Consider the following 18376-nt stretch of genomic DNA (forward strand, 5'->3'; position numbering starts at 1 on the left):
CCGCCCTGTTTGTTTTTAACCCACGTGCGTACTGAAATGTTCTGATCTCAATTTTATCCAGATATTTTTCACTGGCTGTGTTCGGTGCTAACATGGACCTCGCTTCAAAGGACTCCTATATTCAGAAACTTGCCAGTAAAGTTATTTCCCAGCGAGAAAATGAGCCAAAGAAGAAGATATCATTTGGTAAACGTTAGCATTTCTGCTCTAAAGTGGCATATAAGTAGCCCTTTGCGTATCATAACCAATCTATTACGACTGTTTGACAAAAGTGGCTTAATTATAGAAAAAAGTATAAAGTAAAATATTTTGAGCTTTAAAAATAATAGATATGTTTTATTTTTTTTTGTATATCTGCAACAAGCTAACTCACTGTTTGCAAACCAATATTATTCATAGATATCTGAAAAATGATGTCTTCTGTTTATGCACATAATGCACTTTGTGTTTATTCATTTAAAAGGGATTTATTGTATATTTTTCTGTATAAAAATTGTCTTGTTAAAGTTTTTCATTTAACGACAAACTTAATTTTTTTTGTGTTTCTCCACTTTAAAACTGGGTTAAGTCTGTAGTTGAAAATGTCTTAGATTTATTGAACAAAATATTTTTTATATATATATTTTTTTATGAATGACAATAATTAGAAATTAAAAAAATTACATGGTAGTTATGGGATAGTGATTGTTTTTCTCTGATTAGTTCCTTTCAAGGGTAAAAGTGATGCAGATCTTCAAGGCAAGAAGAAAAAGAAATTAAAAAAGAAGAATTTGAAGGAGAATGGCAAAGAAGAGCCTCTCAAACCCCAACAGAAGCCTCGTGCTTCTCCAGCTGCACAGAAAAACCTTGAAAAAACAAAAGCAACCCTTCAAAGTTTGAATGGAGCCACGTTGCAGATACCTAAAGGTATGGTATAAATGCGTATTTCAGACATTATTTAAAGAATTCTTTATCTAACTTGGTCTTAATTTGCTAAATTAAGGAGGTAATGCAGAGCCAAGCTTCTCCACTGTGGATGTATTGCGTAAAAGGCTCCATGAGAAGATTGAAGAGTCCAGAGGACAGGTATGTATTCCTGAATTCAGCTTAAAAGCTAAGTGAAGTAATACATTATTTAATTTAAAGGTTGTTCTCAAACAAAGAAAAGCACACAGATGCTGTGTGTAGAGTGTAGACAGAAGTGAAATAAGACGATTACAACAGTTCCTATTGGCTGGTGAAATGGATTTGGCATTAAGTATTTAGATTTTGGGTGTTTTGATTGACTATTCCTTCTCCTTCCCTCAATAGATCCAGTTTAACTCCTGCTGTAAAGCTAGCTTTAAAGGTGCTCTACCTGATTCTGCACAGTTTTAAACCATGGGTAAGGAGAACAGTTTAGGCCCCGTCCACACGAAGACGAGCCCTGGCCTAAACGCACAAATTTTTCACCAAACCAGCCTCTCATCCACACGAAGCCGGCGTTTCGGGGGTCTGTAAACGATCTTTTTTTTATTCAGCCTTCAGAGTGGGAAGATTTCGAAACGCCGTTTTCGCGTTTCCATCTTTACGCTCTAACCGCATATTTTTTTTTACACGCATGCGTCATAGCGTCGCCTCTAAACACGCATGCGCGACCAGTATCACAACAACAATGGCGCCGTTGCTGCTAATGCTACTCACCCTGCTGTCGGGCTTACAACAGAATCTTCTTCTTCTGGAATATCTCCAGGAAGAACAGAGCAATATCGACGACATAGTTCAGCACCTGAATTTGACTGAACCACGAAAATGGACCCGCAGGGCAACCATGTATAAATATTAGTGCACATGCCCAACATTTCGTCGCTTATTTTTGCTTTGGCACCACAGCGCCACTTACAGGCCTGGCATACATTTTGCAGCGTTTTCATGCATTCGTGTGGACGCTCACATTTATTTTACGTCTCCGTCTTTACGGCAAACGTTTTGGAAAATATCAGCGTTTCGTGTTCGTTTTGACTTCATGTGGACGGGGCCTTAGTTTGATGTGTAAGCCCCGCCCCTAACCTTCTCCCATTGAGAAACTTTCCTCCCACTCCTCATGCATGTTATAATGCACACATAAAAGTAATGAAAACATGCCTGTCTAGGAGCACTGCAGCCAGTCCCCCAAAGCTCTCCACTGAGTAGGCTGGTCCCATATTTATACCAGCTTTGATCCTTCATTGATTATTCTCGACTTTCAACTCTCTTTTCTTCCTCCATTTTGACCCTTTCGGCTGTTTTGGTGTATATGCAGTGACAGGCAGTGGGTGTATCACAACTTTCCCTTCATTGGCCGCCACATTTCTCTGTTTAGAAGACGTACGGTGGAAGAGCTTTGAGAAAAGACACTCCTCGTTGGGAAACGCCCCTATTGGCTGGTTAAAAACCAGAAGCTTTGTAGAATGAATCCCATCGACAGAGAAAACTGTTAGAAACCTGCGCTAACAACACCTGGATTCCTATATATGCACAATCATTGACTTATTTTAATTTAATGACTTCTGCCACACAATAGAGACATTAAATTAAAATCAGATACAGGCCCTTTAAGTTGGATTGTCGATAGACGTTCTCTCAATGGTTCACAAGTAGTTGTCCATATTGTTCTTCTAATCTGCTGTTTAAATTGGAATCGATGCTTCAAGAATCAGTTTTTCATCTGGAGAAGCTCCTTCAGAGGATTTTATTCCATTAGAGTCGATTAGGAGACCAGGGGAAAGTACCCAAGACAATTCTGAACCAATTAAAACAAGGTTTTCCTTTGAGCCTTTCCAAATATTTTTAGTTCTTTGAAAAAACACTTGCCCCCCCTTGTTTTCACTCTTAGTTGTCTCAGATTCTCAAATAAATTCTTAATATCCAACTAATAAATTAGTCATATTGTATTTATAAATACCAAGACTTTTTGCAGTTAAAATTGTTATTTTAAAGAATGAAAGAAACTTTAACCAAATAAATGACTGTGAGCAAAAAAGTCACCAGTGTTTTTCTGGGTTTATATGATTCCAGTATGTTAGAGTTGAAGGTAATGAACTGGTGTTTGGATTATATCCTTCAGGGTAGTGAGCAAAATTCATGCTTCAATAAGTCAGCAGCAAATCATCCTGATGCTGCAAAGGACACATCAGCATCACCATCAATATAATGTCCTCCAACCTGAAACAACCTAGCTTTTTAAAAAGTCTAGCAAAGCTACAGTGTCTCATTATTCCATCGTAATAACATGATGCAACATTGATTTGAAGTATTTTGCACATATCCATCTCAAAACTTAAGTTAATAACTTAACCGCAGGACTATTTAGTCATTCCCACCTTTAGGATAGTCACTTCGGTCATACCATAAGAGGCAGGAGGGGTCTTCCAACAGCACCGTTCTTTTACTAGAGTAATAACATGTCTCTATCTTTCAATAGGGAGCTCCAAAGGATGCATTATCAGAGGCTGTCATGGCAAAGCGTGCAAAGCGAAAAATGGAACGAGAACGTAAGAAGAGGAAGAGGAAAGAATTTCTGATAAAGAAACTAGCAGAGCAAAGCGCTCAGGAACAACCTGCAGAGATAAAAGAAGAAACGATTGCTCCTGCCTCCGAGAAAAGAGTCAAAGCGGCCGTTATCTTTAACAAAGTAGAGACGGTGGACAAGGCGTATGAAACTAGTATACAGGCAAAAATTAAAAGGAAAAAGAGCGAGAAAGGTAAGATAACGCCACTGACTGGGAAGAACTACAAACAACTTCTGAGCCGAGTGGAAGCTCGCAAAGAGAAGTTGGAGAAGCTGAGGGAGAAGGACGAGACCAAGGCTTCGGAGATGGAGAAGAAGATCAAATGGACCAACATGCTCTATAAGGCAGAGGGCATCAAAATCAAGGATGATGAAGATCAACTACGTGCTTCTTTGAAGAGGAAAGAGAAGAGGCGTGAGCAGAGGAAGAAGAAGTGGGAGCATCGGAGCGAGAATGTGATTGAAAAGATGCAGCAAAGACAGGATAAGAGGAAGAAGAACCTCCAGAGACGTAAGAAGGCTAAAATAGAGAAGAAGAAGGACAGAGCCCGGAAGAAGGGAAGAATCCTACCTGAGGACTTAAAGAAAGCTGCAGTTTAGGGGGAGAGAAGTTTCCTTATCCTGTGGATTTCTTTATATGGAAGGTTGTTTTTTACATGAAATAAAACTACATCCTGTCATACAAACTGTTTCATAATTAAGCTGAAAATTTTGCTTAGATCTGATATGAGTTATATTCTGCTGTGAAATGTGTTTATTTTAACAAAAGTAAAGAACTTTATCATCTAGTTTAAACCTCTGGCTTTTTTTGTTATAATGCATATAGATACTGAATATTTAACATTTATTTAAAGGTATTACGTAACAAAACTTAAGAGAGTTATTTAGCACATAGTTTAAAATTAGCTGGCTACTTTTCTATGAATTTGGATTGTTGATTATATAGTTTTATTTTAAGATTCTCCTTGAAACAAATGTGCTCAAATCTGAACTTCTGAGCTCGTACCATTAAGGCACGATTAACCAATCCACAACAATCACGATTGACCAGCTTTGGTTGATCATAGAGTAGAATCCTTGTACCCCTGACTCCAGGGGGTGTTACTACATCCCGATCAGGGGGGGCTTTCCCCCCCTGTACCAAAAGCTGTTCGAATTTGGCGGCTGCATCCTCTGAAGGACCCAGCCTACTGGATGCTGGAAGAGTTTGGCTATAGATTAAAACAGGTCCAGCCTTCCCTAGCTGTTACCAGCCATCACTCAGTGTAAGCTCTGTCACCTAGCAACCATGACAGTTGACTCACAAACTAGGCTGAGAATAGATGCCAAACTTCTCACTACTGTTCTATAAGCTAATTTCATTTCTGAGGATCTTTTGCAGCCATACTGTCAACGCATATATCAGATTTGTAGTCCCCACACTGTACAGATATCTGCATCAGATAGAAGATGGGTTGATGGATGATCGATCAAATAAAATCCCAGAGGCATTGGAGTGTCTGCGATTAAATTTTTTTTTTATAAGCTTATATAGCAAATGCAATAAATCCCCACCCAAATCAATATTCAAACGCTGTATGTACTTTAATGTCAACCAAACCCATTTGCAGAGGGACAGATAAAAAATTTCAGTTCATTCATCCCTGCTGCCACCAGACTCTACTATGCGACACTACATGGCAATAACTAGTGCGATGTGTAATGTGCAATTACTACTTAATACCCTGTGCAATAACCTGTATCTTTATATTTGATACCCAGTGCAATAGCTATATAGATAAATAGCCATCCGTATCAATACCCTGTACAATAATCCTTAAAAAAACATCAGCTGTAATATAGATATGTGGACGTGTTGTATATACTGTATAAAGCTCCATGCACATTTTCTTCCTTTGGCACCTTTTTGACTATTTGAGGCAATTTAATGAGTACATTTTTCAATTGTGAGATCAATAAAGTCATTCACTCAGCTGATGGACACTGATGGAAAACCCAACAGACTGTTTTTAGAGAGCCTTTTATATCTCTGCTTCTTTCTGCATGTCTGCTTCTGTCTCCTTGAACCCACTGATCTCTATTTATTCAATGAATTGCTGATGGTCTGTTGGTAGTAGGGGGTTGAATGAAGCCATCGGCCGCCATATTGGTACTCCCTAGTTAGACCGGTCGCAATGTAAACATTAAATGCGCTACAGCGACAAACAACGATGATTTTCTCATCTCATCTTTTCAGGGGGGCTTAAGACTTTTAAAATAAAGACGAATTCACTTGACACAGACTTGCTGTTTCATAGCATACGTAGATTAGTGTAACTTAAAATAAAACAAATGAGCACATCACATTTATAGTCATTATGAAGTCAATGAAGTCTGAATCATGTAACAACATACAAATCCATCATGGAGGATAATAATACAGATGTGCCAAATTGATGATGTACATGTAATATGCATGTATTGATTATATTGTTAGGGTAATTACATATTACATATGATTTCAAGAATTCACATCAAGACTGAAAAAATTTACATGTCAGTTAATGCTATAGTATTTTCCTATTTGCAAATTGTGCATGAATGTAGCTATATACATTTATGCTGTGCATGTGCATTAGCCATTAAAATGTTTGAGTTGCTATTTTTCTGTCAATATCACATGCAATATATTTCAGCACATGACTTTTTCAAATGAGAAATACAACAAACACTACAAAAATGACAGCGTCATCCAGTTAATAAAAAAATTCCTACATTGACTTTTTACAGTGAATTACTTTATATTTACTCTACTTTCTATTTTCTAACTTTAGACACAATGTCAATGGTTAACTGCTTGCTTTTTCAGCCAAATGCTACACACGTAGGCATATTTACTGAGCATCTCAGTGGTAGTGGGGAGTACTTCACTTTTTTCAGGCTATCAGAAATCCAGGGAATAAATAGAGATCAGTGCTTGAACCCCAGTCGGCCTCAGCAGATGGACGCTCACACTCAGCCTGGTTCTGCTGGAGGGTTCTTCCTGTTAAAAGGGAGTTTTTCCTCTCCACTGTCGCTACAAGCATGCTTGGTGTGACGATTGCTTTGAGTCAATGAGCAGATGCAATCAACTGGTTTTCCTCAGATAGAAAACTTTGAATCAATTTGACTACGTATATGATCTGGTTGAACTCTTTAGTGCCTTGAGATGACTTTTGTTATGAATTGGCGCTATACAAATAGACTGAATTGAATTGAATCCCCACCAAACAGCGTACATGAAGCTGCCGGCCAATATCCCAATGACCATACATCATTTTCTGTGATACATTTAGGGCCAACATGCGGTTCTAGGATCTGGTATATATGTATAGGCCAGTGAGGTCCTTGATAACCTCTATTGCCCATAATTGTCACCATGATCCTAATAACCTTTCACAATTTGCCCATATTTTTATTTTAAGAATTTTTTATTTTTTTTTATTTTCTCATATTTAAATATACAAGAAACAGGTGATGTATTAGATCATTCATTATAAAGGAGGTAAAAATATACAGAAAAGCTAATGTGTATGTCAAAAAGGAAGAAGAAAAAAATAAGTATATATTCAAAACTATTAAACTTTTCAAGAACATTCTTTGTTTTAAATGCTTTTTGTGTTAAAATTTCTTTATTGTGAAGTTTTGTGTAAGTTCTTTTTAGGTTCTTCAATCAAAGAGCGCGTCATCGTTTCTCGAGAAGCTGATTGGTTGCTCGGTAGAGCGTCTTCTTTGATTCAGATCATTCCTAAAAGTCCCGAAGCAGGTTAGCCGTTAATATCACGTTACCATGGTGACCAGCCTCGTTTAGAAGGAATCCAGCTTCCTACCGGAAAGTCAAGTATGACATTAATAAACCGAAAGTTTTTTAATAAACTTTATTAGAAAATGCTTTATAATACAGAAAGAAGTACAAATTCCAGTGAATAATCGCCAGGGGTTTGAGCAAAAAAAAATAAATGGATAAAAAGTAACTGAATAAAAGTAAAAATAGCAATAGTAAATAGATGCATGTAAAGGGATTACGTAAATACTTTAAATTTAGAGTATATAGATAAAGTTTTAAAAGCCTTTTTGTTATTGGAAGAGGAAAATGCAGAAAAATAAGTTGTTGCTTCCTTTAAAAAAGAGATAAATGAGGGTTTAGTCATAAGAATTTTAAATTTATGGATATAAAACGTGGCCAACAGTAGCAAAAGATTAAATAAAAAGAAATTGGTCAGAAAGTTCTTTTTTATATTTTGTGATTCCACATAAAAAATCTTTAAAATAAAGTTCAAATTTTCATAAATATTGTCCAGAATGAAGCGAGACATACCAAAAACACCTGGTGTGTTATCTGGTCTGGTTCTGCTGCGCGCGCCCATTGATGCACGGCGCATGCATGTTCTGGCCCCGCCCACACCGGAAGTAAATGAAAACAAGAAGGTCGAGAAAAAAAAAGTTGCTGACTTTGCTGCATTTTTTTCAACTCGCAGACTTTCTCATAAAGTTTGAGTCGCTCATTAAGTGACAGCTTACTGTCTGTACTCACATGTCTGAGATAATGAGCTTCCATTCATGGGAATAATCAAGAATCTGGCCGCTAGTTTCGCTTTGATCCGTCCTAATTTAGTTATAAACCAGCACCAGGTGAGCCCCTGTTGTGGTGATCAAGATAAAGTAAATGTTTCTTATTTACACAACATTTATAACATGTATTGTGTTTCAGGTAATCATGGCCAGACGGCTTAATGCGAGCAGAACGATCGGTGTGGATAAAAACGTCTGGTGAGGAATAACAATACATTTATTCCACTTATTTTACCTATTTTATGTATAAAAAGTGAAAACCAACCAGCAGAAATAAAACACATATTCATTGTGTCCTACTTTAGAGTGTGGTTATGTCATTACTTGTTGTGGAAAGTCTTGGCAGACTGTTTCTAACTATAAACCTTGATGCAACATTTTGGATCTTTTAATTCAGCAATAATGTATTACCTTCAAGGGGATATTAGAATCTCTGTTAAATACAAACAAAAAAGAAATTAGTTAATTTTCATATGTGTGATTTATGAGCATATTGGGTTACAAGAGCCATCTGATTGGTGGAGCTGTGGGCGTGCAAAGGTCAGAGTTCAATAAATGCTTAACCTGGAAGATGGTAACTAGAATGGTCTTTACTTGAGGGTTATGAAGTTTCCACTACATCAATAGTAGATTGTTTTGGTTTATTTTTAAACTAAACCTCAGTTGGATTAGTGTTGATTAAGGATATAATAGTTATAACAGAGTTATAATAGTTCTAACTATATATAGCAGGACTGACAACTTTTCACCAAATCCTGTCAGGGTGAGATGAGGATAGGTGCAGCTATAGGTTGGAGGTTTTCAGACGATTTAACTGAAACAAAGTGGCAAAATGTGGAATTTTTATGAGTAACAATAAGTGGTCTGTAGTTATGTGGAAAATTTTTCTCACAATATACATTTTACTACTTTCTGGTGATTTGTAGAGAATCGAAGTAAAGCAGAATGGGCCCTACTAAAAACTTGCATCTTAAATATTCTTTAAACTAAAAAGTTCACAACTTTGCTCATCAATTATTCTCTGCAGTTCAAGTAAATTAAACAATAGGAAACTAATAAGCTATTAGTGGATTACTGGCACTGATACAGGAACCAGTGCAATCGAAACCTATGCAAACTAGACTGTGTATGAATATTCGTTAATAGGCTAAACCAGGGGTCTTCAATGTTTACCAGGCAGAGCATCCCTAAACTGATGGCGAGATGGAGATTGAGTCACAGTGTTACCCCATCTATTACAGATGGAGTCATGTAACAAAAGTAATTCCTCCCTGGGATTATTAAAATATTTCTGATTCTGATTCCTAGTTAATGGTACAGGTGTTGTGAATGAAACGGTGCCCAGCTTGAAAGAGCTCCTGTGTGTCGCTGAATGTGAGCATTGATGACTGAAAGACATCTTCTGCCTCCATTTATCTGGTTACTACAGTGTCTTGAATTCATGTTTCATGTGTATTTAAAGACATTTCTATTAGTGGAACAAATTGCAGGGGGAATATAAAAAAAAAAGTTTCATCAACTAAAACTTTCCCGACCCCCATGCAGAGCCTCTGTGGACCCCCTCGGGGTCACAGACCCCCTGTTGAAGACCTCCAGAATAGGATTAAAAAGCTTCATTCATTATGTTATTAGTTACAGTCAATCTTACAATTTAAAAAAAAACTCACCATGACAGGAGACAGCACTTCCCTGGATGTTTCATTTGGAAGGTGTGATGCAAATTAAGTTTTTAAACATATTCAATGGACCAAAATAAAGACAAAAGAATAAGATAAGTAATAATAAAAGAAGAACATCCCTGTGGTTTCTCCTCTATGAAAACAGGATAACTGAGCTGTTCTGCACTACTCTCTCTGGATGTGGTTGGTCTTTTCTTGGGTGGCTGATCTTTTGAAAAATAAAATGACATTATTCTTTTTCTGGAGCTCCTTTGGGTTTGTGAGGCAAACCTGAAAGCTATAAGAATTAAAATATTTGTGTTGGTTTAATTACTCCTAAATGCCAATAGGAGATTATTAAACTAGACTGAGCAATAATTATTTAACTTGTGAGAAAACATGGAATAAAACTGGGACTAAAGAAGCAGCAGGTTAAGAGAAAACAAACCATTGGATGTGATCCTACACTCAGTGTCCACATCTATAATTTAAGCTAGCTGCTGTATTTTTTAATCATATTTACTCAAGTACTATACGATATAACATAAATAAGTGGAACGGAGTTGAGTTTTAATGTCTCTCATTTTTTAGTGTGAGAAATTTGGAATATGGAGTAAGAGTGTGTGAAGACACTGAGATGGGTGAGTCTCACTCCCAATGGGTGAGAGTTGACAGCCCTGATATACTTATTAACATAGATACTTGGGGAAAAAAAGTGAGTTTGCTTCCTTTAGGTGTAGTTTATGCTTCTACTTTTAGAAAAATAGTAGAAAGGGATCTTTGCAAATCAAATGTAAAGCACATTGTTTCATCTTGTACCTTTATAAATTGCTCCAACTTTTTTTGCAGAAAGTTTTCACACACCCAGAACTTTTCTAAGCGTTGACATGCAAAAGCCTCCGCCATTAATGTGTTTGTCACTGAAAAAAAAAAAAAAAACTGTTGCAGAATAAATCAAATGGGAACACCAAAGTGAAGCAAAGGAAAAACAGTTTGAGGTCTTAAAAGATTCTTGTAATAAATATAATTTAGTCCAGTTTGCAGCAAGCTGGAGGAAACAGGAAGCATGTGATAGAAAGTGTGATAGAAATTCATCACCCTATCCATAGTTTGAAACATGTTGGTGGCATTATCATGGTGTGGGAATCATTTCTTTAGTGATGAGAAGAGGAAGATAGATAAAGATAAAAACAGGCTACACTGCAGGATATAAAAAAATTAAACTACAAAGACGTGACCATGGTGGTAAATAGAAATGCATCTCCCACTATCAGAGCGGTAAAGCTGCTCTTGCCGCTGCATGGTGAAGACATCTTAGCGGTTAAATGAAAAGTTAATATTCCTCTTTACAAAGTAATATGCCGGAGTTATTAATAGCCAATAATTTGTTTGAATTTTGGAGCTTCATTTTCTGATATTTTTGTGATATCTGTATCAACAGGGTGGAATTCACCCAGCTGGCTGCAGACTACAAAGCTGTGAACCTCGGGCAGGGATTCCCCGACTTCTCCCCTCCGCAGTTTGTTAAGGATGCTTTCTGTAAAGCTGTGAGCGGAGGACCTGAGATGCACCAGTACACCAGAGCTTTTGTAAGCGTGATTCTTAGTTATGGTGACTGTTGATTTATAAAAATTAAAGCTTAGACGTTCAGCTCTTAGAATCACAAGTTAAAAGGAGAAGGAAAAGCTGAGTTTTGTTCAAATTCTGTTTCACTTTCTATCCCTCCCCAGGGTCATCCTCGTCTGGTAAAAAGTCTGGCTAAATTCTTCAGTAGGATTGTGGGGCATGAGATCGATCCCTTTGAAGACATCTTGGTCACAGTTGGAGCTTATCAGGCTCTTTTCTGTGCATTTCAAGCTCTCATTAATGATGGGGATGAAGTATGTCACCTTTTATTACGTCCACCAAGGAGGTTATGTTTTTAGGATTGTTTGTGTCTCGCTGTCTGTCTGCCTGTGTACGGGATAACTTGAAAAGATATGGACAGATTTTAATGGATATTTTTTTTATTAGAGTTTAATCTCATGCCAAGGAACAACTCATTAAAGTTTGGTAATGACCCAGGTCATGTGCTAGGTTTAGCTTGATGTGTAACTCCCAATTTTGGACAAAATTAGCGGTTTAGTCTGCACTCTCTGAGTGCTTTTCTAGTTACTCATGGATCTCCTGTGTGAATTACTCAACACTTAAATTACACAGAGTTTTAAAGTGCTGCTCCCTGAAAATATGTTCATATCACATGATTTTTTTTTTTCAGATTTAGTAATATTTGCTATCAAAAAGATCTGTTTATTCTATTAGGATTTTGGTTACAGACCAACACAAAGTAGCTCATCCTATAAAGAAAATGATTTCATGATTCTAACGACTAAAAATATTCAGAAATGTTTAGTCAAAGCCCACACGTAAGTGCTAATGCTGGGTGCCTTGGTTTGGAGAGTTATTTTATGTTTAACCTTCAGGTGATAATTGTGGAGCCGTTCTTTGACTGTTATCAGCCGATGGTTCTAATGGCAGGAGGGACCGCAGTCTATGTTCCTCTGAGACCTGTAAGCGGTTAAATCTCATGATCTGACATTTCAGTTCCCCTTTTCTCATTTATAACACGTGAAAGGGGTTTTGTTTTTGTCGTTAAATGCAGAGAGAGGGAAGCTCCGTCCTGTCTAGTGGCGACTGGGTTCTGTCTGAGGAGGAGCTCGTCAGCAAAATCACTCCTTCCACCAAAGCCATTGTCATCAACACCCCCAACAACCCTTTAGGAAAGGTGAGAGATTTATACAAGAGCCAGTTTGCTAGAGAAATTGAACTCTTTTAAAAATAAATATTTTTTTAATGGGGAAATGAAAGCAAAAGGAACGAGTAAGTCCAGTTTGTGTGTTTTCCAGGTTTACAAAGTGGAGGAACTGCAGATGATTGCTGATCTGTGTATTAAACATGATCTGCTGTGCTTCAGTGACGAGGTCTATGAGTGGTTAACCTACGACGGAGCCAAACATGTAAAGATAGGTGAGAAACACCCACGGCTCTCCAGAATAGAAAGGCGATGGAATGGGCTTTCACCTGCTGCGTGTTTTCCTCACAGCCAGCCTCCCTGGGATGTGGGAACGAACCGTAACAGTGGGAAGCGGAGGGAAAACCTTCAGTGCTACTGGCTGGAAGGTAGCAAACCTGATGCATTTACATTTTCTCAATGTTTCTGATTTTAATTAGTTTGTATTTAGGACTGTCTCTGGTTTTAGGTCGGCTGGGCTATGAGTTCTGGAAATCTCATCAAACACATGAAAATCATCCATCAGAACTCAGTCTATCACTGTGCAACAGCAGCACAGGTAATTTCATCAATAAATATTGCCCTTAAAGATGACATAAAGCAGTCTCTACTTACTTTAAAGGAATATTATACAATTTCAGTTATTGAGGCCAAATGTCCCGCATGTTTTAAGTTGTTTTACACCTAACACACCCAATTTGAATAATATTATCTCATGAGGCAACTGCAGAAAATGATTAAATGTTGAATAAATAATTTACCCCTTTGAGGTGCTTCAAGTATTGGAACTGGACACTTGATTTAAAGGTTCCCTCTGCAGAATTTAACTACAGACTGCTAAGAATATTCGGGTATGTTATGCTGCTTGAAATAGTTCAAAAAAGATTTCTGTTTTCTGTTTGGGGTTCAAGTATTGTAGTGAAGTAAGAATCCTTAGGATAAAAAAAAAAGAATACTCCTAAACTGTGTTACTTAAAGGTATTGTGGAGGAATTTTTGAGCCGCCCTCTCCACTTAAAAAAAAAACAAATGCATAATCCTGTACCTTCCCCCTGATAGCGCCTATTAAATACGTGCACAAGCCTATTTCTCATTATGCAAGCTCTATTTAAAAGTTGCTGTTTGCATTGCTCATACAAGCTTACTTTCTAAAAGAAGATTTGCGATTTTTTCCACTACGTCAGACTCACCACCGTTAAGTGAAAATGGGGATGAGCATGTATTATGGGCTTACTGTACATAAACATATCCCCAGAATGACTGACAGATAAGGGACCCGTTTATTTTAATGAATCACACATAAAAAGCACATCCACCACTATACCTTTAATTTTAGATTTTCACCCAAGTGTCAAAAATACCCCCTATTTTGTGAGATAATAAAAAATTTCTTTCAGTTCTTATCAAATTTAGTGTAAATAAATTTAAAATCCTGTAATGCTCTTAAGTTGTTTACATAAATATGCCATCATGTTAAAGTTTGATCAAAGTTATTGTTTTCTAATTATTGTTTTCCATTAGGAAAATTCTTTAGAAGCCTTAAAATAGCAAAAACACAATAGTGTTCTTATTGTTCATGTATCTTTTATTGATTCCTAATTGGGAATCTAAATGTTCACTGAAGGAGCTGAAACCTGATTATAGATCAGGTATATTTTAATATAACTGTACTTTCTAAACTTAATAATATAATAATTAGCGACTCGTTTAATGCATTTTGAAGAATACATTTAAATAACATTTATTTAGTTATTCCTAAACTAGAAGGAAATAGTGAAGCATTTTGGACTTTCTTAGCCAAAAACACGTGCCAATTAGTAGATTTTATCTCCTCTGGGTTTTTCACCAGAGGCATCTCGATTTCAATGTTGTGGATTCGCAACGTGCGCCCAAACAAGTACCANAATATAATATACAAGTTTCACTTTTTAAATGGAATTACTGAAATCAATCTACTTTTTCATGATATTCTAATTTTATGACCAGCACCTGTAATTGTGCTTTCTGAACTCAATAATAGAATAATTAGAGACTCTTTTAATTCATTTTGAAGAATACATTTAAATAACATTTATTTAGTTATTCCTAAACTAGAATGAAATAGTGAAGCATTTTGGACTTTCTTAGCCAAAAACATCCAATAGAGAATCTATGGAGCTAAAGATTAAGGCTGAATATAGAGGAACCATCAATCTAACACGGATGTTTTCGGACTCCAGATGGGAACTACAGAACAGTACAGAGGTTAATAAACTGTTGCATTGTTTCATCAACTGTTAAAAAAGGTCTGTTTCTTTTCTCATGAGAATCAACTTTATTAAAACCTCAAACCACCAAATCTCACCCGGCCATGAATCATTTTGAATTCATCTGTATAATCAGGATTTGAGTATTTCTCATTCATAATGACTTTCTAAAAAAGAAACATGGATTTAACCTACAATGCCAAAATGTTTATCTCTACTGCAGCCTGAAATAAAGTACCCTCACCAGGCAGATGTTGCAGATTTGCAACAGCTAAAAGCTACTTTACTAATTACTCCGCTTCCATATTTTAAGAGCTGTTGTTACTCAGAAGTACTACAGAAGGACTTAGTTGTGCATTTGCAACAAACAGTTTCTCTCCAGCTCACGAGATGGCACTGCTGACTCACTTCAACATTGCTGAGTCCTTGGTGTCACTGAAACAGATTTTCTAAGCACCAATTTCATGTTAGTATCACCACCAATTTCCATTATTTGAAATCAATACTACATAAGATGAATCATGAATGTGTATAGATATGACACATGCCAATTAGTAGATTTTATCTCCTCTGGGTTTTTCACCAGAGGCATCTCGATTTCAATGTTGTGGATTCGCAACGTGCGCCCAAACAAGTACCAATGGATGCTATATACTTTAGCTACTAGTTTGCCTATATTTTGAGCAACAGTTTAACAGAAACCGCCTTTTCAAGAGGTTTTGAGATGTTGGAGGAGAAAAAGTTTGAGAAAAAATTATCTCTAATTTTGTGAGAGAAAAGTTTTTTTTTTTTTAATTTTGTTTTGTTCATTTTTTGTTTGTGACATTCAAATAAAGTTAACGTTCATATCAGATTCAGTCTTCAGTGTTAGTTTACCACTCCGGGCCACTGTTGCAAATCTGCAACATCCCAGAATTCATTGCATGTGAAGGTCTCTCTGAAAAAAAAAAGTCTGAATTGTATATTTTCCTGCAACTACAATTTAATTTGAGCCTGAGAGGGTTAAAGGATGTCTCCCTGATCCTGTTGATGCAATAGGAAGCCGTGTCTCAGGGATTCGACAGAGAGTACGAGCTGTTTGGGTCTCCGGAGAGCTACTTCCAGCAGCTGCCTGCCATGCTGCACCAGAAGAGGCAGAAGCTGGCCTCGTGTCTGCAGAGCGTGGGCCTGCAACCCATCATGCCAGAGGGAGGATACTTTATGATCACAGACATCTCCTCTATAAGTGAGTGATGAATCAGCATCTAAGCAATATGCTCTGCATACTGCATGGGTTTGTCATAAATGTTTACCTGAGCTTTTTCATTTTTCTTAATAGAGGTGGATCTAAATGATGAGAGCACCAAGAATGAAAGCTATGATTTTAGATTTGTCAAATGGTTGATTAAAGAAAAGGTAAATTCTAGCAGATATTTAGAAATGCAAATCTTCTGGGGGTTTTTCAGCATTTTCGGCAACTTTCTTTAATTTGTTTTTATCAAGGGCTTAGCGACAATCCCAGTTTCTGCTTTCTTCAGTCCAGAACACAGCAAGGAGTTTGACAAATACATCCGTTTCTGTTTTGTTAAGGTAAAGAAAGCCGCTTTGATCGTAGCTGATGATCTTTTTTTCCTCATATGCCAATCTGCCTACATTTTTTTTTCTTTTTGCCAACAGGAAAACTCCACACTGGAAGCAGCAGAGGAGATCTTAAGAAAGTGGAGTCAAAAAGAATAATAAAGAAGACCCCTATCATAAAATTATTATAAATAAAATTAGAAAGCATTATAGGTAAAAAGACAAAGGAATCATCAATTTTTTTGTTTCTCCTTAGACAAACGTTAGACTATCCACTCCTCTGGCCTAAAAATACGCAGAAAGTTTTAAAAGGCTTTTTGCAAACATGTGGTCCTGTAACCTGTTGTCGGTTCCTGAAAATGTCCTCATTGTTTTTGTGAATTAACTTTCTCATCAGACACGAAATGATGAAATGTTATGTGAAGAGATGGAGCCAAGGAGACTTGATGTTTTTTGATTTAATGAAGTACCTCAAAGACTAGTTCCTTACGGAGATTCTCCCTATGTTCTGCCTTTTTTGTTGTTGTTTTTTTTTCCTTTTCGGTTTTTGAAATGATGTTAAATACTAATTTAAAGTTTCAGAACGTTACACTACTGACAGTGCTTTCACAGTATTGAACTAGATGATTTTTTTTTTCTTTTTTTGAATTTTGTAGACATTGCACATCTTGTTTAGGAGTTCTGTTTTGTTTGTTTTTTTGTGTACCAAATCAAAATAAAGTTGTCTCTAATATCTTAAAAATTCAGTTTTTACTTCTAAACATGGTAAGATTTAATCGATCCAAGATGATAAAAACAAACTAAATTACATTTATGGCCACATTGAATGGTTATAAATAAGTCGGAGAAAGAAGAGAAACATGCATGAAACCAACCATTGAGGACTATCTCTTTAACGACTTTCTTTTGACGTAGTACTGATGGGTGCAGCAACATCAGTACATCTGCGCCACTCATCTCTATTTATTGCTGATAGCCTGTTGGTAGTACAGGGTGGAGTGAGGTCACCGGCTGCCATATTGGTATTCCCTTATTAGACCAGTCGCAATGTAAACAATATGTGCGCTACACCATTGAACAACGATGATATTCTCATTTTCAGGGAGGCTTAAGACTTTTGAAATAAAGATAAATTCATCACTTTGACACACATTTATTGATTCATAGCATAAGAAGATTACTGTAAATTGATAATAATGATAAAAAAATAGGCACATCACATTACATAGTCATTATGAAGTCTCTAAATCATGTAATATAACATTATAAAAATCCATCACAACAAAATCAATGTGTTAATAGAGCATAATAATACAGATGTGCCAAAAGTGCTAAATTGATGATTTACATGTAATATACCTGTATCAATTACATTGCTATGATAATTACATATTACATATAATTTCAAGATTTTACATCAAGGCTGAATTATAAGTACATGTCTGTTGATGCTATAGTATTTTCCTTTTTATAAATTGTGCATCTATGATTCAATATACTTTTATGCTGTGTCTGTGCATAAGTCTTTAGATCTGACATAGATTTACAATAGAACTAGGTTATTGAACCAATTTAATAACTCCACAGATGTTTCTACTCTAGCAAAATCACATAAATTGGCAAAATAAGAGGCAACATAAAATTCATATTTTGCTTTTTGTTCATAGTTACAACATAAATCTGATAATTTGCATATACTTTATGTACAAGTATGTACAAACACAAAACACACTATCCAATGATCGATTAGATTAGATTAGATTAGATTAGCTTAGATTAGATTCAACTTTATTGTCATTACACAGGTACAGGTACAAGGCAACGAAATGCAGTTTAGGTCTAACCAGAATTGCAATAGCAGCAAGTGCAGGATAAATAATGGTTCCATAAATATAGGACATTGGTTTCTACTGAATGAGTATAGAGATGAACACCATTATAAATAATGAATATAATATATAGATCACTAGTGTTATGAACTAAATTTACAGCTGGATATGTACTGAATATAATATACAGGTGGATATTACTATACAAAGGGTTTTTAT

The 18376-nt window shown here is 36.3% G+C and overlaps 2 protein-coding genes across 2 annotated transcripts; both read left to right on the forward strand.

Annotated features, from left to right (window-relative positions):
• The first annotated feature begins 13 nt into the window (after positions 1–13).
• Positions 14–5637, forward strand: surf6 (surfeit 6). The gene is made up of 4 exons (XM_015382735.1): positions 14–186; positions 703–906; positions 995–1065; positions 3422–5637. Exons 1-4 carry the CDS (start codon positions 93–95, stop codon positions 4106–4108), a joined length of 1056 nt encoding a protein of 351 aa, XP_015238221.1. The 5' UTR covers positions 14–92; the 3' UTR covers positions 4109–5637.
• A 2298-nt stretch (positions 5638–7935) lies between these two features.
• Positions 7936–17014, forward strand: ccbl1 (cysteine conjugate-beta lyase, cytoplasmic). The gene is made up of 13 exons (XM_015382733.1): positions 7936–8158; positions 8238–8296; positions 11198–11345; positions 11487–11636; positions 12219–12305; positions 12398–12520; positions 12642–12762; positions 12839–12915; positions 12996–13085; positions 15810–15996; positions 16090–16166; positions 16254–16340; positions 16428–17014. Exons 1-13 carry the CDS (start codon positions 8087–8089, stop codon positions 16485–16487), a joined length of 1338 nt encoding a protein of 445 aa, XP_015238219.1. The 5' UTR covers positions 7936–8086; the 3' UTR covers positions 16488–17014.
• The last annotated feature ends 1362 nt before the right edge of the window (positions 17015–18376 follow it).

This window comes from Cyprinodon variegatus, unplaced genomic scaffold, assembly GCF_000732505.1.
Source record: "Cyprinodon variegatus isolate N-32 unplaced genomic scaffold, C_variegatus-1.0 Scaffold264, whole genome shotgun sequence".
NCBI lineage: Eukaryota > Metazoa > Chordata > Actinopteri > Cyprinodontiformes > Cyprinodontidae > Cyprinodon > Cyprinodon variegatus.

Coding starts and splice junctions, on each gene's coding strand:
- surf6 (XM_015382735.1), top strand. CDS start 93: ATGGACCTCGCTTCAAAGGACTCCTATATTCAGAAACTTGCCAGTAAA. Junction 187..702: donor AAAGAAGAAGATATCATTTG/GTAAACGTTAGC, acceptor TTCTCTGATTAG/TTCCTTTCAAGGGTAAAAGT. Junction 907..994: donor CACGTTGCAGATACCTAAAG/GTATGGTATAAA, acceptor GAGGTAATGCAG/AGCCAAGCTTCTCCACTGTG.
- ccbl1 (XM_015382733.1), top strand. CDS start 8,087: ATGGGAATAATCAAGAATCTGGCCGCTAGTTTCGCTTTGATCCGTCCT. Junction 12,763..12,838: donor AGCCAAACATGTAAAGATAG/GTGAGAAACACC, acceptor TTTTCCTCACAG/CCAGCCTCCCTGGGATGTGG. Junction 12,916..12,995: donor TCAGTGCTACTGGCTGGAAG/GTAGCAAACCTG, acceptor CTCTGGTTTTAG/GTCGGCTGGGCTATGAGTTC.